Source organism: Myotis myotis, unplaced genomic scaffold (genome assembly GCF_014108235.1).
Source record: "Myotis myotis isolate mMyoMyo1 unplaced genomic scaffold, mMyoMyo1.p scaffold_m19_p_11, whole genome shotgun sequence".
Classification (NCBI taxonomy): domain Eukaryota; kingdom Metazoa; phylum Chordata; class Mammalia; order Chiroptera; family Vespertilionidae; genus Myotis; species Myotis myotis.
Genome location: NW_023416315.1, coordinates 42507608 through 42532602, shown reverse-complemented (window position 1 = coordinate 42532602; position 24995 = coordinate 42507608). Strand labels below are relative to the sequence as shown.

The 24995-nt window shown below is 37.0% G+C and overlaps 1 protein-coding gene across 1 annotated transcript in view; it reads right to left on the bottom strand.

Annotated features, from left to right (window-relative positions):
* ELAPOR2 (endosome-lysosome associated apoptosis and autophagy regulator family member 2) overlaps positions 1 to 24995 on the bottom strand; it is a 134371-nt gene that overhangs the window by 22547 nt on the left and 86829 nt on the right. Inside the window, exons 6-18 of the mRNA XM_036328327.1 lie at positions 22956 to 23061; positions 21398 to 21550; positions 20696 to 20784; positions 15901 to 16081; positions 14282 to 14410; positions 12963 to 13053; positions 12208 to 12310; positions 8639 to 8776; positions 6144 to 6407; positions 5294 to 5467; positions 3068 to 3257; positions 1711 to 1807; positions 576 to 677 (exon numbers count right to left, since the gene is read on the bottom strand). Coding sequence (XP_036184220.1) covers positions 576 to 677; positions 1711 to 1807; positions 3068 to 3257; positions 5294 to 5467; positions 6144 to 6407; positions 8639 to 8776; positions 12208 to 12310; positions 12963 to 13053; positions 14282 to 14410; positions 15901 to 16081; positions 20696 to 20784; positions 21398 to 21550; positions 22956 to 23061 — 1817 coding nt within the window. The remainder of the gene's footprint in view (positions 1 to 575; positions 678 to 1710; positions 1808 to 3067; positions 3258 to 5293; positions 5468 to 6143; positions 6408 to 8638; positions 8777 to 12207; positions 12311 to 12962; positions 13054 to 14281; positions 14411 to 15900; positions 16082 to 20695; positions 20785 to 21397; positions 21551 to 22955; positions 23062 to 24995) is intronic.

Here is a 24995-nt window from a genome sequence, read left to right as displayed (position 1 = left end):
AGATTATTTAATCTAGATTACCCCAATAGTTCATTATTGATAAAGAATGATCACCCAGAAAAGTTCCTAATCCAGCTCTCAAAGAAATTAAGGCTAAACAGTATGAATAAGTGCAAGGATAGAAACAGTATAACTATATATTACCTAAGCAATTTTTTAAGAGATTTAGACACTCAGGCAAACAGAGGAGAATATATTGTTGAGGAGACTGGAAAATACTAAGATGGAGCAAAACCTCTTTTTTAAATATTTTTTATTTATTTCAGAGGAAGTGAGAGGGCGAGGGAGAGGTAGAAACATTAATGATGAGAGAGCCAGGAACCCGGGCATGTGCCCTGACTGGGAATCTAACCATGACCTCTTGGTTCATGGGTCGACACTCAACCACTGAGCCATGCCGGCTGGGCGCAGCAAAACTTCTTAATAGGCACTCAGTGTAACCTACAACCAAAATCTACAGAGTCTTCTGTTCTCTGTTTACATCCATAGAGAATATGTTTTAAAATATTAAGATACTAGGGTTTTGCTTCCTCATAATACATACAAATGTAAATAATCATTTAGAATAAGGTTACCTGGGGACTGAAATCACTCCAGCTCCCGGTTTAGTAGGATTACATCTCATTTTCACCGCAGTTGACCGGCCATTAACACAAGATGTTGTAGTTGCAGAAGACCTATTGTAAAGCACATATCATTTTAAAAAATATATATGACACAGATTACAAAGACAAAAATATCCTCCATATAAAAACTCCTATGCTATATAAACAAGTGGAAAAGGAATCAAAGTTCACTACTTTATAATTTAATACTAATTAAGTTCATTTTCTTTTACTGACTATAAAAAGTTTACTATTTTCTCAGGTAAAGTGATAAGCTATTATCAAGGTGTTTAGTAAAGCTTCTATAATTAAAATCAAAATTATAATCAAAAGAAATTTTAAAGGGAAATTCCAGGGTCTTATTTGCATCTACTAGGGTTCAGGAATCTGAAGAAAAGGCTGCGACAGAAATTAATAAAGAGACTAGACATGAAATATAAATTTGGGAGGCATTTTGCGGGAGTCAGGGGAGGCTTAGCTTTACTAACTAAGCTCCCCAATCTCCGGGCCCAAGGCTTTTTATTCCCACATTTTGCCCTATAGCAAAGCAGATATATGTATCAAAGGTAAGGTTTGGTAAACAGAAAAGGACCATCAGGTTGGGGGAACTGCCCTCAGCTGTCTGGCAGCAGGCAATAACATGTAGATCTTCAGCCCTGCTGAAGCCCTAAATTCCATCAACCTTCTGATGAACTTCTTGCATTTATGACCTGCTGGAATTAGCCTCCAGCAGGGAAAAATGTCATATCCACTCAGGCTGATGTTTAGTTGTATAACTTATAAATAAGTACTGCCTACACAATAGAGGCAGTATTGCCTAATTTAAAATAGTATATAAATTAGGCAAAATATAAATTATATAAAATATTATAAATTAGGCAACATGTAATATATGTATTTTTATATTTAAATATAAAATATATATATGAGCAAAATTATATGAGGCTTTCAAACTATTCCATGTTTCCTACTTTTTACTAAGTCTTTTATTTAAGAACCAATTGCCGATTATCTATTAATTATAAGCTACTATGCTGGCACCCTGAAGTGACATTCTTTTGATTTAAAAAAAAAAACTGTCAAGGGAAACAGCATCCTCACTTACTTGTAAAAGAAATGCACATCTGGTATTTGGCTCGGTGGAACTGGGAACATATCTTCTTTTATATTAATATTTTGCAATGTGGTTTCAATTGTCACTCCTACATGGCAATAAAAAAGACATTACTGAGCAATATGGGAAAATTAAGTTTATTTAGTCTCTGTATATCTGAATTGAAAATAGCTTTACTTTTATACTGTCATTTTAGCAGAAATATTGTATTAAATTAATATGACAATAAGAAACTTTCCACAGTCTATGGGGGAAAAAAAAGATTCTATACCCTAGTTTTGTAATTTTGCTTAAGTCACTTCACTTCCTTGGCTCTTATGTCCTGAATCTGTAAAATTCATGCAATAATCACAATATCTCTAAAGTCCCTTCCAGTTCTAACATTTGAACAATCCACTATTATACTTCTCAGCCTCTGGTGAGTTTTGTCGAATGAGCTGGGCAACTTTGCTAATACAGCTTTTCTTTCACATTCATTACAGGCATATTTGACCCAAAAAAAGATTCTTGTACCCTAATAATTTCCAAAAATAACTCCAAAATTTGCTTGATCTAAAAGTAAGGCATTTTTTCCCTGAACAAAATGATAGCAGCGCCAAAATGCAAGCAATAACAGCAACCTTTGCTTCTGACTGACACAGCTCCTATGCTGAGCACAAGCTCAGTAACTGACCTTGGTGCTGAAAAGTAAAGCTCAATTCCTCTAGAACCCATAGCAACGGTTCTCAAATCTGGCTGCATATTAGAATCATCTAAGAAGCTTGTTAGATTTGTTAGATTGTTATGTGCCTTGTTAGGTTCCTAAGCCCCACTCCAAAAAGTCTCATGAATTTGATCCCTGTGAATTACTAACAGGAACCTGAATTCTTCTTAAAATATTCCTATGTTCTTGACACCACAGAGACAGACAAGCAGATGGGGAATAAAACTCAGCACATTCACCTTTGCTACTTGTCACCAACTTACTTCTGGTATGAAAAAAAAACATGATGAAAACTGATGACAGATATTATAATTTAGGTTTATATTGTGTCTGTTTACTGTTCTTCTTTTCTTTCTAGTTTTGGTGTTTTAAATTATTTTGTGCCTTAAACTCCTAAAGGATCTGATATAAGGCCAACTCTCAGAAAACACAAATCACATCTGAGTCAATACATAAATTCAGAAGTTCCTTGTACTCACTGAGATTAATGACTAGACCTCACTTGTAGGGGCTTTTTAACCATGTCACAAAGTGATGATTTAGGATTACCTGTGGGCTTTAATCATCGATGATAAAAACCAATGCTATGACAGGTTATCAGTACCCTAGTTTTATACATGCATATAGGAACGAAATGAAGCTTACCTAAAAATGTGTCTGCCAGAATGATGGATTGTGATGATAAAGCTGCTCGGAAACCCTTACTTTCAGAAGGAATAATAGTTGATTGGCATACAAATGCTCCTACCAGATTCGTGTAATCATCTGAGCCTGCCACCACGTCCTTTACTGTAAAGTCTGTTATATTGTTGGTACAGAGAGCCGTCTTCTCCCCCTAGGAAAATGAAGTCATAACGAAGTTTTATTGGGGGTCACTCTCTAAACTGGATCTCAGCTAGCCATTGTCTCAAGTAGGGCAGTGGTTCTCTCCTCACCGCAATCCTGATTTATTAGATCTGGTGGGAGGCCCAGCCACCAGTATTTTTTAAAAGCTCTTACGGCTATTCTAATGTTTCAACCAGGGTTGAGAGTCACTGAGGTTATGATGAATATACTAATTCAAGGCTGCATTCCTCCTCCAACTGCAAGCATCATTTGTGGTGGATGAAAGCCATCTAACAAAAGGAAGTATAAGTCATCTATGAACTCTTCAATTCATAGGATAACAATGCATGCAAAGAGACCAGAAAACTGTTGATGCCAAGAAAGACTTGCACTTCATAGGCTGATGTGTGCCAGAAAGGTGATGTGAAGGCTGAAGAAGAAACATAAAAGCCATATTGCCACAGAATCCTAAGACAACATCAAAATTGTAAACAGTTGGTCACAACAAGTGTCTTTATTCACATACTCTTAGATTCAAGGACATGTATCTGCTCAACTACACAGTAAGTTTAAGGGAACACAAAGGTTTATTTTCATAATCATTTGGAGGATAGTTGGGAGATATAATTTATAAAAATTGGAAGACTCTTTAAATATAATATGTTTAAATATACTATAGTCCCAATGCAAAGGACTATAGCTTGCTCTATTATTTCTATGAAGAAATGTACAAAAGAAATAGGAACGTAGTTTATTGGTCTTAGATGTAGAGTGTGCACACGTGGGCATAAAGAAAAGAATCAAGATTTCACTTTGTTAATGCAGCTGGTAGTCCTAACCTATGAAATGTTTTCCCTCCACCAAGCCTTCTCACCACAATACAGGTGCAACATATTTTTACTAAGCTCAAATTAAATTGTTGAAGCCAAAAAGAGAGAAAAGTGGAAAAGAGCAGAAATACACTACTAAGGAAGGAAAGAGAAAGTCAACAATACACAGAAAGGAGTGAGAATATAAAGTGGGGGAAATATAAAATGGACACATATGTAATACCCTTTGTAATACTTTAAGCAATAAATAAAAAAAATAAAGTGGGGGAAAAGAGAAAGAAGGAGAAGAGAAAAGATGGCAGAACAGACAGTGGTAATACAGGAATAAGACTAAGAAGAAGTGTGATATATAATGGAATTAATTTCATTCACTGCTTAACACACTAGTAAACATAATAGATACTTAATATATATTATTGAGTAAACTGAGGAACTAACCAACTTAGTACATAAAATCAGGACAGGACAAATGTCATGCCATGTAAAATTTATAGATTTTTTAAGAATTTATATGATCATTAAATCTCTCTTTATTTTCTTTGTACACAGTTTGGCACAGCCGTCATAATGAAGACCATTATTAGATAATCAGGAATGAATATAGAAAGAAACATGGTGGAAATCCCAACCTTGTATGCCCTTAAAAATACTGAACATAGAGTCCTGTAACTCTCCCCATTACCAGTGTCAGTTAAGGTCTGCTTCTTCCCACAGAAAAGAAAACCCCATTGTTTATTAGCAGAGGCTATCTGATCAACTGACATTTGTCTCCTGCTGAACTCCTTTTTACTTCCGGATCAACTGTCTCTTGGAAGTCTTCTACTTTTTAAGACAAAAAAATGGCAATATTACAAACAACAGTAAAATTTTCTCCAACTAGAACTGCCTGCCTAAAAAATAGGAGAGATGACAAGCCTGATCCACTTTTACACAAACGAAAGATCCTCAAAGCACTTAGACCATTGCTCCAAGCTTTAGGGTTCAAGAGACTGGATGAGTGCTTTGATGGGCTGAGAACCAGGCAAGGTTGCCCCTGGTGGAGAAAGCTGCCAACCAACACGCTAGGAGGCAACAGAGGACTGAAGCGATCAAAGCTCAGTTTCTGACATGTGGGTGTCAGTTTCCATAGAGATTTTACTGGGCCGTCAACATAGGAAATATTAACTCACTCTGAGTTGAAACATAGCTCCATCTCACCTCTGCAGCCAGAACTCACCTCATGCCCACACAAACTAATATTGAAGAAATGGAAGTATCTTGTTCCTTTGGAGGTAAAGCTGGGGCCATTCATTAACGAGCCCACGCTGCTGAGGTTGCTGAAGTCATAGTGCAAACTCTGATTTTCTTTCTCGTGGTAGAAGAAGCAGTCACTATAGCAAGCGGAGTGGTCCTTTGATTAAGATTAAGAAATGTAAAAAATTTTTAATGATATAGCAGGAAAGAAAGTATTAGTTACTATGAAAAATGTGTCTCAAAAAAAGTCCTAGTTTAAGATCTATTTCAGTAATTTCATCTTCTTTCATAATATATTTTACCATCCTACTACAGAGAATTTCTATAAACTAACTCAATTTTCTTAGGCAAAGTTTAGAAGATTCAGAACTTTTCAAAGTAGTTATTCCAAGGTTAGTATCTTGTAGAAAGGTATGTTCACAGTCAAACGTCCCTGTTATGTCAGTTTAAATAGACAATAAAACTGCTTTCTCCTTCATTCAAAATGTAGCATCAACCTTTGCCCTTATAATATTATAAGGCACACTTGCTGCTCTCTGCATGTTCCTATTGCCCACCTACAGAGGTTGTTTTCTTGTCCTGCCTTAACAGAACCACAAGAAATTTAATATTTTTGAAAGAATTCTTATTTGAGTGCTTTTCTTAAAATTGTATGTCCCCAGAAACTAGCACGTACATGGAACATATTAACCAAGTGATCAATAAATGTAAAAGGAGAGAAAATGAGAAAGGGAGTGAAAAAATCATTTGTAAATATCACTAACAACCTTGCAGCTCCTGAAGAAACATTACAGGGAACTTCTGAGTTTCTCTCTTAAAGTAGACTCACTTACCCGAGTGCTTCTACTCCCAGGCCCGCACGGAATACAAGCCTCCTTGCCATAGACCTGATGTATGGACAGGTAGGTGTCAGGTGGACACTCCTTGCACTGGTTGGTTTTTTTCTCAATGTAGTCGCCTGGGGGGCAGGGGACACACGATGAGCCCGACTGTTCAGAACCGAGGGCACAGGCACGGCATGAGGATGCCACCCCATCAACTGCATTAGTGGCAGTGATAGAATAAATCTTCACCATGTCATTGATGAACCGTCTATTCTAAAAAGAGAGCAGAAACTAATGACTTCTGCTTTGGGGCTCATTGGACAATCAAACTGCTTTATGTTGATATCACCAAAATAAGCAGAGTGCTCCAGCTTTATAGTTTATAACTGACAATGGATCAATATAATTGGGTTTTTTGTTGTTATTTTTTAAAACATATTTTATTGATTTTTTACAGAGAGGAAGGGAGAGGGATAGAGAGTTAGAAACATACATGAGAGAGAAACATCAATCAGCTGCCTCCTGCACATCCCCTACTGAGGATGTGCCTGCAACCAAGGTACATGCCCTTGACCGGAATCGAACCTGGGACTCCACAGGCTGACGCTCTAGGCACTGAGCCAAACTGGTCAGGGCTGTTGTTATTTTTTCTTTGAAAATCTTAACACTGGAATGTGTTAAATCCACAATAATGGAGTCCCAGGAGTTTTGTCACAGTCACCATAGATATGTCATAATTGGTACTAACTCGGGCGTATTTTATAGACTTTACACCTAGCAGAATTAGCGGTTTATCTCCCAGTTACTCAAGATAGGAACCCAAACCTAATGCTACAATAGATGCCAACAGCAGCCATGGGCAAACTATGGCCCGGGGGCCGGATCTGGCCCGTTTGAAATGAATAAAACTAAAAAAAAAAAAGACCGTACCCTTTTATGTAATGATGTTTACTTTGAATTTATATTAGTTCACACAAACACTCCATCCATGCTTTTGTTCCGGCCCTCCGGTCCAGTTTAAGAACCCATTGTGGCCCTCGAGTCAAAAAGTTTGCCCACCCCTGTGCCAACAGTGTTGGTGGGCAGAAGCCATGGACTAGCCTTGGAAGACTAAGACCCTGGCCCTTACCCTAACACTAATTGTGCAATATTGATGCAATCATGTGACTTCTTTGGGCCTTCCTCTCTTTCTCTTTCTAGTACTTTTTCTAACCAAGATTCTTTGTTTTCTACTGAAAGAACTTGCAAAGGAGAGCAAGAATCTGTGGCTTACTTTATACTTTTCCTTACTGAGATAATGGATCAATTAAGATCTCATTTTCATCAAGCAGTGGGCATCACCCTATCAGTACAGGGCAGCACTACTCTAGACTAAATGTTCTTTGTGTGGAGCAAAGCAAAAAGAAGGCAAGGAAGTACCCCTAGCATGTTCATGCCCTGCATAATGGTAATCTGAACACTCGTAAATAACAAAATTGGAGGCCAGTAAAATCTGGGGAGTGGGTTCCCCAGTGAAAGCCTCAAGAGAAAATGCTACATCTGCCACCTTAGCTTTTGAGGCAGCTTCTGAACTCATGGTTTACCTTGTTCTCAAGTTGGGAAGTTCACATCTTTGGAGATTCACAAAAACAATAATCTTGCTACTATTGAAACATATAATCAGATTTACTTAGTGGAGGATGAAGGTCTACTCTAGCAGGGAAAGAGGGTAAATAATTCTCTGTGTTAACCCAATCCTGTGTCCACACACATTCTCCAGGCTATAAAAGAAGACATTACTGTAATCCTATATAATAAAAGGCTAATATGCAAATTGACCAAACTACGGAAAGATCAGTCGCTATAATGCACACTGACCAGCAGGGGGCAGACACTCAATGCAGAAGCTGCCCCCCCGGCAGTCAGTGCGCGTCCACAGAGGGAGTGCCACTCAGCCAGAAGCCGGACTCATGGCTAGCGAGCATAGCAGCGGTGGTGGGAGCCTCTCCCACCTCTGCAGCAGCACTTAAGGACCCCTCAGGGGTCCCAGACTGCAAGAGGGCGCACAGGCTGGGCTGAGGGACACCCTGCCCTCAGTGCATGAATGTCGTGCACTGGGTCTCTAGTGAAATTATAAACCAACATCTGTTAATGCCTCCTGAACAAATGCCTGATCATTCAGATGAAGAGGAAGCATGTCACCAGTCTTTTCAGAGTCTCAGAAAGCTTTAAAAGTAAGGTTTTAAATAACTACAAAATTAGATGTTCTTTCTCTTAAGCTTCTAGTAACTATAATTGTTCACAGTGTAGAACGGTTCAAAGATCCACTGTATTATTCCATTTCATACATTCTTGCTCTTAAAAAATAACCATTTTTATACCAATCTACTCCATAACCAAACGCTTGGTTCCACATCAATAAAAAGCTATCTTTTCCTTCATGAGATTCGAGTGACCACTTTCTATATATCTCCACTGGAGCATCATCTTTGTATTAAAAATAATAATAATAACTTGGAACTTACATCTTGCCCCTGGTTAGTTCTCTGGAATGCCCATGTAAATGTAAACGTTGCATTCTTGAAGATGATGTGGGTGTAAGCTTGTTTTTCTTTGGTTCCACCCCATGATTCCACCACGTTGGTACTTTTTCTATTAATATCCTTAAAAAATATACACAGAAAAGCATAAACTCAGTATTAATACACATGTGTATTCATTAAAAATATGTGTTTGTATTTACAGCATACCCTGCAGGGTTTGTAAATATTTATCTACAGAGATGTAACCCTATAATTAATTCTCAAAACTTCCTCTCAAATCTACACAAGCACTAGCTTAATAATTACAATATATCAACCACATTGTCAATGTAACATGAAAAAGGTCTCAAATCATAGTATGTGTAAGGGGGGGGTTGTGTGTATGTGTGTGTGCGTGTGTGTGTGTGTGTGTGTGTATGAGTACGCGCATGTAGGGGTGTGAACTTCTACCTTGGAGAAATATACTTAGAAGAAGAAACATAATTCCTCAAACTTCTCACAGTGAAATTCATAAAATGGCAAGGCTTTCTATTTTTATCTTTTTCCTTGGGAGATGCTGATAGGCAGCTCTTACATAGAAATTGTAAGTTCTCCCTGTTCTATACTTGCAACTTCCTGGCTTACCCAAGTGCAGATTAATCAGAATGTTATTTTATGTTCATGAAATATTCATTTTGATAGTGCTTTAACTTCAGTAGGATTAATTTGTGTAATATTTATTTCTGATTTTCTTGGTTAAATTCAATATTTAAAATACCATACAAATGTGTGATATTCCAACAAATATGTCATCATTAACATGGTTAGAAAGCAAATAATGTCAGCCAAATAATGTAATACATATCTAATTAATTAGAAATTAAAACCAAGACTAATCCTGAATTTTCTTATTAGCCTTTCCTGCAGAACCCCTAATACATGACCTAGAATTCTAAATGGGCTTCTGTGAATTATCTGGGATGTTAACAATATGGTGGCATAAGCTCAATACATGTCTCTTTTCTTTCTGTGATATAAACATAGGAGTCAAACATGTTATAAAGAAATCAAATCTGCTATAAAGAGAGGCATGTTGAGTTCATGCCACAGACAGAAGCAACAAAATGTGCTTTTCATACATTACAGAATTCCCACATTACTAAACATTCAAATCATCATACATGCCATTTCCTAAAAGGAGTTCATAATATGCAGATAGTGCTCTGTAAATAACATTTCTCTGGATGTTTATTCCAATAATAAATTGAATTTATTGCATTACTACAACTAACACTTTATTTATGTAAGACACTACACAATTTTGAGAGCATTTTTATATGCTATTTTATTGATATCTCAAAAAATCCTGTGAGAACACCAAATCACACACAAAGACAGCTAACAGATTCTGCTATGAGCTAAAACTCCAGTTTTGCTTTATCAAAATGAATAATTGCAAAACCTACACTTAGTAGTATTTGTTCAAATGAGAAAGATCAAAAATATATATATTTATACATTCACATAACCAAAAAAGGTTTTTCTCAAAAGGCTTTCAGGAGCACACTGGAGAGAGTTGTTCATTTTACTTAAAGGAATCAAAGAAATATTCCCCAAAGAGGTAAAGTTTGAGCTGCCTTTGAAGTATGGATAGGTGTTCACCAGGCAAAAGAGCATAAGGAAGAATGTCATTCAAAACTAGAGTAGCAAGGCAAGAGAAATTAAAAAGTACCAGGTGCTCCACTATCAAATTCAGGGTGTCTAAAAAGGTGTGAAAACTCACAGTAGGTTTAGTAACAGAGGGTAGGCAAAAAGTAGAAAAAGCCTTACAGAGGCCAGGCTAAAGAATTTTAAGTGTATTTATAGCTATTGGTTCTCAAACTTTAGTGTGTATCAGAACTACCCTCAAGGTTTGCTAAAAGTAGAGAATGCTAGGCCCCATCACCAGAGTTTTCCATTAAGAGTAGGATGGGGCTCAGAAATGTGCATTTCTAACAAATTCTCAGGTGATGTTGGTTCAGGGACCACACTTCAAGAACTACTACCACAGGCAACAAAAAGCCACCAAGAGTAAGGGGGTAGCTTGATGTGGATGCCTCTACTATTATTTTTATGTTTCTAAAGATTTTTTTTTAAAAAAATATGTGTTTTATTGCTTAAACTATTACAAAGAGTATTACATATGTCTCCTTTTTTTTTTCTCCCCTTGACCTTCTCCTGGCCTCCCCTACCCCCCAGTGTCTTGTGTCTATTGGTTATACTTATATGCATGCATACGCATACAAGTCCTTCGGTTGATCTCTTACCCCGCCCCGGCCCCCAACCCTCTCGGCCTTCCTGCTGTAGTTTGACAGTCTGTATATTTTGAAAGCAGCATGGATGACAGAATGGAGATAAGAAGAATGGATAGGAGACTACTGTTAAAAGATAATAGGAATGGCTCTGAGAATGAAGAAGAACTAACACTAAAGAACTAACACTAAAGAACTAACACTAAAGGAGGCAGAGGTGGGAGAATTGAAGACTTACTGGTTATTTGTGGTATAATATAGAAGGATGTGTTGAAGATTATTTATGATCTCCTATTACCACCATGAAGTCATTTTGTTTTTTTCAGAACAAAACAGTTTGTCTTCATTTAAGCTCTTAGGAAGCATGAATAAATATTTAAATCTCCATGTATCTTGTATGTCATGGAGGAAATTGTTAATGGACTCTTAACTAGCTATTAAAGGATCTTTGGAAAAACAAAAACAAATCATGCTTATACAGTCACTTCTTAATTATAACACTAAAATCTTAGCCAACAACCTTTTAATATCCACATGAGCCCCAGTAAATTTTAAGCTAAGAGTTGAGATTTATAGGACATCTAGAAAAAAGGGCCAAATTATGACATGTACATTGTAAAGTCCATGGTCTACATTAAATTTTTTAAAATATATTTTTATTGATTTCAGAGAGGAAAGGAGAGGGAGAGATAGAAACATCAATAATGAGAAAGAATCATTGATTGGCCTCCTGCACAACCCCTACTGGGGATTGAGCCCGCAAACTAGGCATGTGCCCTGACAGGAAATCAAATCCTGACCTCCTGGTTCATAGGTAAATGCTCAACCACTGAGCCACTGCGGCCAGGCAACATTGATTAAATTTAACAAGGTAGTGTTTTCTTTCTTCCAAGTGTCCACAACAACATTACTTTCTTCCCTCACTTACTAATACATGTTTTTCCTTCTTGCTGGCTTTAACTGCTATTGGGGGAAATTTTTCATTCTGCTGGTGGCATGTTTTTATGAAGAAATGTTCTAACAGATTAATATTCTCTGACTTCTGTCATTTGCCAAGGTCCCCTCAGTCCTTCCCACGAGGAACAAACGCTTTCTTTGTGGGTGTCATTTCACAATTCTTAGTGACTTCTTTAGACATTTTTAAATGCTTTTGTAAGGGACTAAGCATGGGAAGAAAAATAGGATTCGTATCCCAACTTGTATAAATAAATTCACACTTGAAAGAGAATGCTAAGCTTCTAGATTTCTAAATAGGCCTTTGAAAGCCATTCTTTCACTTACCACCATGAAGTACAGAACACAGTCAGCAGAACAGAGGGTCTCAAAGACAAATGTTATTCTTCCCAATTCAGAACCCATGGCTCCAGTCATAGATGTTGGTGGTCTATTTGACATTAAAATTACAATATTATAGTGCATTCTAAATACAATCTGGAACGAAATTATCGCTTTTTACATTAAGCTGAAAGCCATGCTCTCCTCATACCCTAATCTACTGCTCCCTACAGCCCAACTCTTTCCTCACTCACTCTCTGCTTGGCCATACCCTTTGTTATAAATGAAGTCTCCATAACCATGTTACTGTGCTTGAATTTCCTGGTATAAAGGCTACCACCCATCCTAAAGCAAGCAAAAGACACCTACGGGAAATTTCAACATGGAAGATTAAAGCAAAATGAGATTTTAAAATGTGTGACATGCTAATAGAGAAAAATAAACATATAAACTATAAGATACTACTGCATATAACCTGGACTAAGATATCCTCATTAAGCATCCAAAAATCAAGATTATTGTAACATTTGGATAAAATATTGTTTAAACCTTTCAGCTTCGTCTAACTAATACACAATTATAGTGATAGTTTCTCAATCACTGATTCTATAGATATTCTTAAACATATTTCCCTACTTGCTATTTGCTAAGGATATCACAATGTTAATATATTTTATAAAGGCAATCCTACTCCATCTATTTCTAGAGGGAAACAGGCATGAGGGTTCTTACAGAAGGAAATCAGAATGGGTTTTCCTTACTTAAATCCTGGGATATGCAAGTTTAAGATCAGGTAATCATTATCAGAACCTCCAGCCCCACTCTGGATATGATCTCCAGCCACCTCCCAACCTGGAAATGACAAAGATCATCTTTATTAGTAAAAATTCCATTACTGATTTCTAAGAATTTTTAAATGAAGTTACAAAAAGACCAGTAGTGTTTCAAAGTTAGAAATACTTCAAAAGAATTCCCTATTTTTAAATTGAAGTTGCAAATTACACATAGAGGTAGACTCCTACCTACCAATAAAGACATTCCTTATGATTCCTCAGAAATAATCAAGTAATGCATATTTTGCATAAAAGTTATTTAATGAGAAAACTATTTCTCGGTGAGGCATGACTATCTTTTTTAAACTAAAACAGATGGTCTTCATTCATTCTAATACAATAAGATAGAAAATCCTAGTCTCCAGGTAGCCAATGAGAAATAGAAACCTCAAATTACTTAATGAAGAAGATCTGAAGTCTAGAGTTATTTTTTATAGTTTTCTATATTGTTGTTCCCTAATTTAACTCTTGTTCTACGTTCATTCACTTATTCACTCATTTGATTGGCACTCAGAGTGCTAAGAACCATGATATGCACTAGGGATAAAAAGACAAGACTAGGTTCTACCTCACTGAAGATTCAGAAGAATATGAGAGACACACACACACTACAATTGTCAACAGTATGGGAGATACAGATGTACATAGAAGGTGATGGGGGGAGAGGGGAATCTGTCCTCTGCACAAAAACAACCAACATACCATAGGCACAACTCAGTGCTAAGCTCTCTAAGAACTTAAAATGTAAGAACATTCAGCAACCATCCTATAGAACTCTGTCATGTTTTCAAGTTTTCAGTAAGTGGGGTTCATCAGTATTTTGTAATCAGGGTCACAGACTTCATAGGCAAAAAGAGATAGAGATGATTTAACAACCTCTCACCACGGCTCAGTGCTGAGCCAGAACAAACTAATCCAGGCAGAAATGCTGCCACCCTACCCTTCAAAATGGCAAATGTCATAGACGTCATTACTTCCCTTAGTAATCTACTCTGGTATTTATAACCATAACTGGTCCTCCTCAACATCTACCTCTACACTGAGCCCAATGCAAAATAGCTTATATTCCTTTGGAAAGTCATCCGGCTGTAACGCCACAGTTACTATTTTTATGTGAGGGCCCGAAGATGGGCAAGCAGCCAAGTAAGATGGAAGTTTCTCGTACCCACAGGTAGTATGTTCGTAAAGAGCTGAAACTGAACGTCTCTGCTGCCAAAATACATCCAAGAGGCCGACTCTGAACTCACCATTCATCCCATCACATTTTGAATTCCCAACATTAAAGCAGGAGGTTTTCATGTTGCCGGGAAGGACATTCCACCATTTGTATTCAAAGCCAAGGGCAGGCTCTGTTCCCGCTGGACATGGTCTACATTCTGCAGGAGACAAGTGGGGCAAACTGACTGTTAAACTGCGTCTTGACAACTTCTTCTCCCTTTGTTCCAAGCACTGCTGAATTTTAATTAGCAGAGAGGGAAGGGGGAAGGAGAAATCCTGAGCCACCAATTCCCTGAAGAATTAATAACTTTTTCAAAAACAATCTTGAAAGAAAAATAATTCTGGATACATTATACACATATATACTTGACTTACCTGAAAAGGGAAAAATATAAAATCTTTTAAAGTGATTTCCCCCTCATTTCTGGGAGTAACTGCCATGACTGAATTATCCCCTACAAGAAAAGTAAGTCTGAAACACATTCTCTTACATGTGATTTTAGAATCAGTACCCTTCACTTCATGAATAAGTAAACATTTCACACTTCCTATTGGTTATTAAATGGAACAGCATATCATGCAATTTAATTATGGATTGATTACTTGAAGTTCAAAATACTAAACTTCAAAATGTTAAATGTTAAAAAAATACTAGGAGTTGAGGGGTTTGGAAAGAGTTAAGGTTTATGAATAAACCTGATTTAAATTAACATCTGCCCTACTGAAATGGAAGGGTCTTTTCTAACCATTTTTTTTTTTTTTACCCAAGACACTTTGCATTATCACATCAGTAAGAGAAGGGGTAGGGAGAGAAAATGTTCACTGAGGAAACACTTCTAGTACCAAAGTATTGCAGGAGACATTTTTATATAACCTGCTCAGTAATGATGAGCTAGATATTATTACCCACAATTTTTAGATGAGAAAACTGAAGTTCAAAAGGTTTAAGTAACTTGAATAGATAACACTATTGGTAGCCTGCCAGATATGGACTCAAACCCAAGACAATTTGACTCTTAAGGCCTTTTCATGTTATTTCTCAAAGGCTCAGGATATTAATTACGTATGCTGCATGGCTATATTCCAGTAAGAAATCTGCAATTAAAATGCACTGTAATCCCTGTCTACCAAAATTAAAACAAATTCTCTAACCACCTTCGACATTATTTGGTAAGTACTAAAATTTTCCAACTACACACTTTGAAACAATTTACTTAGGGAATATAATATGCTATATGATTAAAATGAGCAAGTTTTTATATTATTGCACAAAATGTGACTTATTATTCCAATATAAAGCTGAATTAGAAGACATATTTTATGCTTGCATCAATATCTGTGTACACATACTCTGCAAATGAAGTGCTTATTCTTAATCGTTTAATATGGTGGAACTTCTTATCACTACCCAAAGGCAGAGTCCTCCCATAAGAGTGTCTTGCCATTAAAAAGCAATCCTTACGATATGTTAAATAAACCACTGCAGTCTCATGATACCATTATCATATTTCTCAACTCTACTTCAGTCTCTGAAAAAAAAATGTATGTTTTAAAGAATGATTTCATAAGAACAATTAGAACAAAGTTATAGGAGTCCAACAAGATTAGTATGCTAAAGGTCCGAGTGTTGGACTAACTGATATCCTACCCTTTGTTCCATCTGAAAACGTCCCAGGAGGGCAGGGATGGCAAGAAGATGATCCATTGTTATAAAATCCAGGGTTGCAAGGTGGACAATCCTTCTTCTCTCCAGAAGGGGGCAACCTAAGAGCATCTGTGAGATCTTCCCGGCAGATTTTGGGCTCTATCCACTTATACATTATCTGTGTCTGCAAAAAAAAGGCTTGTAAGTCATTTAATATCCTTTATTTGCTTTAAACTTCCAATAGCACAAATGTTAAACGGGCAGCCTAGAAAAATTCCAAATAGTGATATACCAGAAGGGCCAAATAAAGACAATCTAAAACATTAGTAAGAAAATGAGATTCCCCCAAAATAAATAAAACTTTAGTGACAAACGACCATTATTTCCAAGTATTTTTGCCCTAAACTAAAGGTGGCTATACTTCAGTCAGATCATGTTCCTCATCATGAAATTCCTCTTTAAAATACAGATATGGTGATTATGGCCCTTACTCTTCTATCCACTCACTTTATTTACTCCTTAACCAACATAAGTTTCTATGCAGAGACTATCTTTTTCACTTTGAGACCTGCACTACTCTCTCCCTTACCCTCAACCACAGTACCCACCACCAACCTTTCCACATAGTGATAAAAAATTATTTTTAAAGAAGAATATGTCTAGCTTCACATTTTCATCCTATTGTTTCATAAATATTGGTAGTTACTCTCTGGATCTTTTCCAGTAACATGATATTAGACTCCAAGACCTGTAGCTAAGATATCTTCTCCTAAGGGTTTTAGGCCCTCCGGCATGTGCGCTGAACATCAGGATTAAGACAGCCTCCAGGCTTCCAGTCAAGGTGGTAGTATAAATAAACACAGTACTGGCATCCTCCTAGGGCTACATCAAAATTACAACTAAACTACGGAACTACCATTATTCAGAACCACCTGAAATCTAGCTGAACAGACCCCTGTAACTACCCTTCTTTCTTCTCTCTTTCTCTCAAATCAATCAATATATAAAATTTAAAAAATGATAAAGACAGCCTCTAATTTCAGAGAGGGAAGTCCTTTAAACCTTATCCTTTCATTCTTCCTCACACATTCATACACCCCCACACAAAACGAAATAAAACAAAATTAGCTATGACTCAGCCAAACCCAGAACACTGTAATTATAAAATTATTCTCTTTTGAAACCAAACCATTAAACGGGCTTGCCATTTCAAAAGCAAAATTGGTATTATCAGTGGGGAGAAAGGTATTCTAAATGCAAAGAAGAAAATAAATTTTTCATAGCTAAATATGGCTTTTTTAAAAAGAAATTAATAGCTTCCTTCATTAGACATATAATCTGCTTAACATATCTTTCTCTTTAAAAACAATATCTGCAATAATAAGCCTAATATTGAAGCTGGAGGACCAAAATTAAAGGCAATTCTCTACAGCCATTTTCAGTTAATAGAAAATCATATATATTAAACCCTTTAGGCCACTCAATTTTATCTCAGGTATCCTCTCATGGACGAGTAAACTATCCTGTCGGAAGAAGGATGCTTAAGAAAACACTTTAAAAGTTGGATAAATGTCTCAACAGAATTATAAATAACTTTTTTTTCATTTTACAACTCTCTCTTTCCACGTTCGTTTTATGCCTACATCATGAAACAGTCTAACCAGCCACTTCACCCATCTGCCTCTCTCTTACCATCTGTAAGACGATGGTCGTTCCTGCTGGAGCTTCCTACATAGCTGAAAAAATAAATTAGATCCTGTGTCCAAAAGGGCTTCCCAACTCCCCCGAGAAAGGCAATATAAAATTCCAAGAATGTAAGCAAAAATATCATCATATTGGGGAGATCATCTTTTTAAAATTCTCGCTTAACAAGTACAGACAACAACTTTTTCATCTTTGCCAATTCAAAAGTTTGCTGATTTATTTTTGACATTAATTAAAATTGTAATGCACTGTGTGTGAGTTACTGCAGTGTTGGGAATAGTTGGTTCCCACGTGGGAGTGGGCACAGCTCTGAGGCTGTGCGCTGAGGACTGACCATGGGGGCCCACATGTAATCTTCCCCCCTCCCCCCACTTTGGGAGGTCAGTATTATTATTATCCTCAAGTTTATTGCTCCAAAGTTATACATAGCTAGTAAATGGCAAAGTAACATGAGTCAAGGAGAATGCATTTGGAAAGCGTAAAAATAATAAAATATGCAAATAAATTTTCAAGAGGATAACTAACCACATGCTTTGCAACCCAAGCACAATTGATGCTTAAAAATTAGAACATGTGTACCACCTTCAAACATGCAAACATTTAGAAGTCAAATTTTAAATTCTCTGCAGTAAAAGTTTTGTTCGCAATGCCTTGCTTCACATGGCAGACTGATTCTGTGCCTCTCTTTCTAATGGGGACAGATGCTTTCAAGTCTGGCTGACGGGAAAAGCTAATAAGCAATATTAATGATTTGTAGCACCAGATGGCTCACAGTGAAGGTGAAAACCCAACAATCAATTCATTCTTTGGCAACTTGAGATAAAATTATGAAATGTTTTATGAAACCAAAACCTTAATAGAGCAAAACTTACCAGATTGCTATTAAGATTACAGAAGAACTATAGTTTCCAAGTGTATTTCTATTAAGTATGAATAAAAACACAGTTTATTGATACACACAATACACATGGAGGTATCAATTGGAAGCTGGTTCTTACATTGAAATAAATTCAAGACGGGGAGGACTAAACTTTAGATGAATTTTGAGACCGAATTTGTCCATGACTTTCCTCCTTCAAACGTCCCTGCACAAATGCACTAAGGCTTTGTAGACTGGCTGAATTCATCAGAGATTAATTACATGTGCTTTTAAAGAATCTACCAAGGACCACTCCAACCTGACAGCCTTGGGCTTCATCATGTTACAGCTCAGATGTTCCCAACTAGGCTATTGCTTGCCTGTCTGCCTCTCCCAAACCTTGATCCTTTCTGGTTGTAACCCACCGGGCACTCATCATTGGTCTCTCTTTCAGTCACCCGTACCATTCTGCCTTGCTTTGCCTGTTCCTGCCTTCAAAGCCATGCTCAATATCCACATGGGCTCTGAGCACTTCCTCAATGCACCCATCTACATATCGGCACTCACTTGGATTCCTTTACTATGAAGCCTTTGATGTTATCTCTTTCCCCTTGTGGTTGCCTACTCGGCCCTCTCCTTCCTTTATGTTAAGACACCATGGGGTTTGACATTGTACTAGAAATTCTAGCCAAGGTTGTAGGCAAGAAAATTTTCTACAATTAGGTTGGGGTGAATATACTAAAAACAATGAATTGACACTTCAAGGATATATTATATGGTGTGAGAATTACATCTCAATAAAACTGTTTTTTAAAGATTTTAAAGAAGATTATAATAACATTTTTATTTTAAACAAATGCAGAAATCCCTAATCACTGAGAAAGGTCATGTTGTTTTCCCATCATCCTAAGAAACGAATGTGTTTGACTTGTTTAGATCATATAGGAAGAAAGGCAGATCTAAAGCCATATCCTTTATACGCTAATTTTAATGTCTCCTATATCTTACTCCTGCTATATAATTCAGAAGTACTGTTATAGACCTTAAGCATTTGGAATACTTTATAATATTGAAGTTTGTTAAAGGTAAGGAAAAGTGCTAGATAATCTGATACCAAAACACTAGCAAACCCTTTATGGTCCATCAAGACCAGGAATGTGGTCTAATCTTAAGCATTAAAAGTAAACTTAAAAAGAACTTAAGACCTAAGGGTAAGTACAATAACCATATACATATAAAATTATAGATTAGGACCTCAGATTAAGAAAATAAAGCAATACTGGCATCTATGTGGATTTTCCAAATTAGGTCAAGATATTAACTGTCATGATTTTGAAGATGCAAACATACAGAAAGTATGTTGCATCATACCCACTTTAATCTCAACTTCTCCTACTGAATAGGCTAGTGTAGGCTGACACTTTTTAATTAAGAGAATGGCAGGTCAGCTGCATAGTTCATGTGTGCATTTTTCCTCTGGCTCAGTGTTGTTTATATGGTAATTACTCTGCATTTTCTAAATGCAATTACACAGCAATCTGCCATGACTAAATTAGCCAATGGCTGCATGGCTTTTTTATTGACAAAACCTACTGAGAAACCAAATAATTAAAGAGAAGTTACAGGATACAACAGGTCCCCAAGTAAAGTCGTTTCATTCAATATCCTTTGTGGTTTCATTATAACATTGTTGACTCTTGTTTATATCAATTAGCCTAGAGTAAAACTGGTTCACTTCAAGTCTCAAAACCTATCAATAATGTTAAAGTGAGGACTTACTGGATTTCCATCCTGTGAGTCACAGGACACATTTTAAGGCTGTATTACTCCTGAAAGTATTACTTTTTAAAAACATATGACTGTTAAAAAAATAGCAGGGATTTATTGGGCACTCAGTATGTGCCAGGCACTGTGCTAGGAACCTTCCATTGAATAGCTCATATTCTCATAGCAGCCTCAGGACATAGGTACAGAGATTATCCCGATTTTACTAATGAAAACACTGAAACTTAGGCACAGCCAATAACTTGCCCACAGCACTAATTAGTAGATTGGAAAATCAAAGCCAAGAAGGCAGGCTTCAGACGATGAATTATTAAATTTCCTCTGAACTACTTTAGATACACGTGTTATAAGTCAGCTCCTTCAACTCTCTCATCAACAAATAAAAGTCTGCTAAAATTGGGAAGATGGCTGAATAAACATGCAATGGAGTGCACTGAACACAGCCAATACCTTTCCATCTTCATCACATGGAGTGTGGATCTGAAAATAGTCTTTTGTGGTACAGGGAGGGCGCTCCAGACACTCGCCAGATCCTTCTTCTGCAACAACAACAACAACAACAAATGCATTTCAGAAATGAGTCCTTTGTGACTCTAAGAAATGGCAAAAAACAAAACAAAATAAACAAACAAAAGAGAAATAACTAAAAAGTAAAAATAACCTCACCAGAGGAATTTAGGTACAACTAGCTAGGCCTAAAGAAGATAAGGGCTTACATTTTTATTTTCACTAGAGCAATAAGTGTTTCCATGATACACCTGGGACATATCACAGTTTTTCCAAGAAGACGTTAGACTTATTCTATTATCATTAAAATTGTAAATTTAGAACAAATGAAGTTTCTAAATATATCTCTATGTCCACAAATCATCTAAAAGTACAGCATGAATTCAGATTAGTATAAACACATCCCAAGCAGTTACCTGTGAAGTAAGAAATAGTAAAAAAATCACAGATAAAAGGAAAAGTCATGAAGAAAGGGGTAAAAGTAATTTTTATGCACTCAATATTGATTCACTTCAGCACTTTGGTGTCTAGCCCATTGTTCCTGTCCCACTTATATGTGACATCTGGCTTAGGACTATACACTCAACAAATGTACATTTAAAAAGAAAAGAACATAGAATACAAATTGGCAAAGATTAGACCCACCTGAAAACTGGGAGTCCTCTGCACACTTTATGCATTCTTTGGCTCCTTTCTCAGAATAGGTGTTTCTGGGACACACTTGGCAGTTGAACGAACCTGGTTTATTGCTGAAGGTGCCCGGCTTGCATGGAAAGCATTCTGATGTGTATGCCACTCCTGTGGGACAGTAACACACAGAGCATGGGAGGGAGGACCCAACAGAAGTGAGCAAATCAGCACCTTCTTTCACCTTCTACCAGAAATGAGAGAGCATTATTGACACTAAGCTCAGCCCAAATCCTTTCTCTCATTCATTTCAACCCCAAGAAGTGTTTGCTGCATGCAGGTAACTGGGACAAATATTGAATAAAACACAGTAAGTAGAGCAAACACTGAAGCAAGAGACTGGTATTGGTTAGGAGTATAGTAAATGTATAAACTCAGTTGTCAAAAGACAACTCCACGGACCCAGAATGGGATAAACTCTAAGGTCCCTTCCAGTTCTGCAAGCTACCATTCTCTGATCTCTGTGGCTACCTGTTTGTTCCCTTTCTATGCTGCTCACTAAGTCACTGGCAAGACTTAACAGGCCCTAGGAAGGGCTTGGCTTTTCTTCTGGTTTGTAATTTCAGCCTTTGCCAGCAGATGTCCCTAGGACTAATGAGTTAGCATCACAGGAACAAGTACACTTTAAAAATATTAAAACACAAGCCAAACTTTCATAAAGGAGAATCACTGCTTTAATTATAAGTAACCCTGAGACTGAATAATTTCAGGGTTTACTGGCCGCTTTCCTGGGCCACTAAGGCCCAGATGATTCAAAAGAAGCACAAGAACCAGGCCACAACGAGCACTGATCTATAAACTAGGAGGTCACAGTTTAATTCCAGGTCAGGACACATGCCCAGGTTGCAGGCTCAATCCCCATTGGAGGAGGGGGGTGCGGGTGGAGGGGGGGCATGCAGGAGGCAGCCAAATCAACAATTCTCTCTCATCATTGATGTTTCTATCTTTCTCTCCCTCTCCCTTCCTCTGAAATATATATATATTCTTTACATATATATATATGTATGTAAATAAATATATATATATATATATATATTCTTTACATATATATATATATTCTTTACATATATATATATATATATATGTAAAGAAGCAGCACAAGAGAAGATTTGGGAGATAATCAGGCCAAGATGTTTATTTTATTGTTGTGGGTATTTTGGGATGCAACAGTGACCTGAGTAAGCTCAATGACTGGCACTATAGATATTACTCAAATGAATAATAGGCTCTTATTAACAAAGACATTTTTCTTTTATTTAAAGACACCTAAAATTGTCATCATGTGTACTTTTTCACACAGATTAAATAATTACGTTTAAGGAACAAAAAACAAAACAAAAACAAAAAATCAGTCAACTTTCCAGGAATAAAACCAGCACCTCTACACCTGTATGATACTTAACATATTAATTCCTGTCCCATAAACTCTTGGGCCAATCAAACTGACAATTCAATCAATATTTAACTCAACATAAAATGTGATAGGTGACTACTAAAACAGATTGCTCCAAAATACCTTCAATTGTGATATTTTTTACCAACACTGGCTTGACTGCCTTAGAACCCATAAGGATGCCTGTAGTTCTCCAGTACAGTATGTTTGGGCCAGACTTTAGCATTACCTGTAAAACAAAACACAAGACACTCAGGTTAGCTAAGCCGTGCTACATCCAACCATGCCTGAAAGCTAATCTCGCATACATTTTTCTTTGAATTATAGTGAAACACCATTAATTTGGAATCCATAAATTTAAGTCTACTGCTAATTCAGACCTAAGCTCTGCTGAAGTTCAAATTTTCTAAAAAAAAATACTTTGCCAATCCAAAAAAATATAGTAATAAAGAAAATTCCTCCAGTCTAAAGAAAAAGATAAAATTATTCTCAAAGCATTTGCATGAAGTTTTGGTTTATATTTAAGAGACTCATTTTAGAGAGTGAAAGGCACTCAGACCAATTATATATGTATTGGATGCCATTATTCATAAGCAGACTTTGAGTTCTGAGAACAAAAAGCAACAGACTGAGTTGGCTTCTTTTTTAATTTATTTAATAAGCAATACTGCAACAGCAACAAGAGAAAGTAGGACTGTTCTTATAAAAGAACCTGATTTAACTCTATGATTTTAGAACTTAAATGTTACTATGTCTAATATCGGCTTTCTTTGCCACTGGGATATTTTTCTAATTATAAATCAAACTAACTTTCTGAGACATGTCATGCTAATTCAGACAAGCAAACTAATTTTAAGGGTCCCTTGCTTTCTCATTTGCCACCCTTATTCTTCTATGTAGACCCTGGCCAAATCCAAACTGTATAAACTTAAAACATATCCAACCATTTCACCTTGCCAGGGATTCAGAGAAGTAGTACATTAAGTACTTTCGTCTTGCATGAAGTCTTCATAAGTGAAGAAAGTGTATTTGTTGCCAAGGGTTATTTGTGCCTTCAAAGCCCAGCCGAGAGAAGGCTTGGGCAAATAGATCTTAAGTGGTATTAACGTCACTTCCAGGCATACAGCTCAAAAAATACTCGGAAAAGTAGGCTGTATTAATCATTCCAAGCGGGAGTCCCTGGAAGGTCACTGACTGAAACAGAGCTCCGTCTGCATTTTGGGCACCCATGTATCATCTCATTTATCCCTGCAAGAGTGGTTTTATTTCTTTTTTTTTCTTTTTGCTACTTCATTTTATTTTATTATTTTGGGGGTTTTTTATTTTATTTTATTGTTCAAAGTATTACTGATAGTAGTACATATGTCTCCTTCCCCCCCGCCCCCCACCACATTGACCTTCCTCCGGCCTCCCCTACCCCCTGGCTCATGCCCTCACTCCACCCCGCCCACTCCCCAGTGTCTTGTGTCCATTGGTTATGCTTATATGCATGCATACAAGTCCTTCGGTTTTATTTCTTACATGAAAAAAAAAAAAATTCAAAGAGATTAAGCCAGTTGCCTAAAGAAACACAGCTACTATAAGGCAGAGTTTGATTTTAAATGCATGTGTCATTCCAAAGGCACAGTGCCTCAAATAATAGCAGATGCATGGACTGTGTTACCTGATATTTGCCTTCAAGCATTTACTAGTACAGTTATAGTGTGGAGAATTGGGCAGTTACTTTATTTCAATGGGAAGTCATTTTTCAAAGGGCAAAAAATTTTGACCCATCAATGGCAAATAGACAGGAGACAGTTTAGGTTCCAAACACAGATGAATTTTGTGGTAATCAGAGCTACCCAACAATAGGGTCAGCACAGTTCCCAACAAAGCAAGCTTGAAAAATCACTTAGGGGGGGCGGGAGCGGGGCAGGGGACGACTGCAGAGAAAGCTGGGTGAAAGGAACTCAAGGATCCTTCCAATGCAAGAGCCACTGATTCTCTGCCATGTGACAGGCACATCTGTAACCGTAGACACTCAGAGGTTTTGTATATTGGTTAGATCAGCCTTACTTCTTGTTACTGCCCCCTTTGAAAGGAGGAAAGTTGAAGTATGATGGGAAAGAGAAAGGAAAGAGCCTAAGGAAAAGGGGAAAGGTAAAGAAAAATACCTAGAAAGAG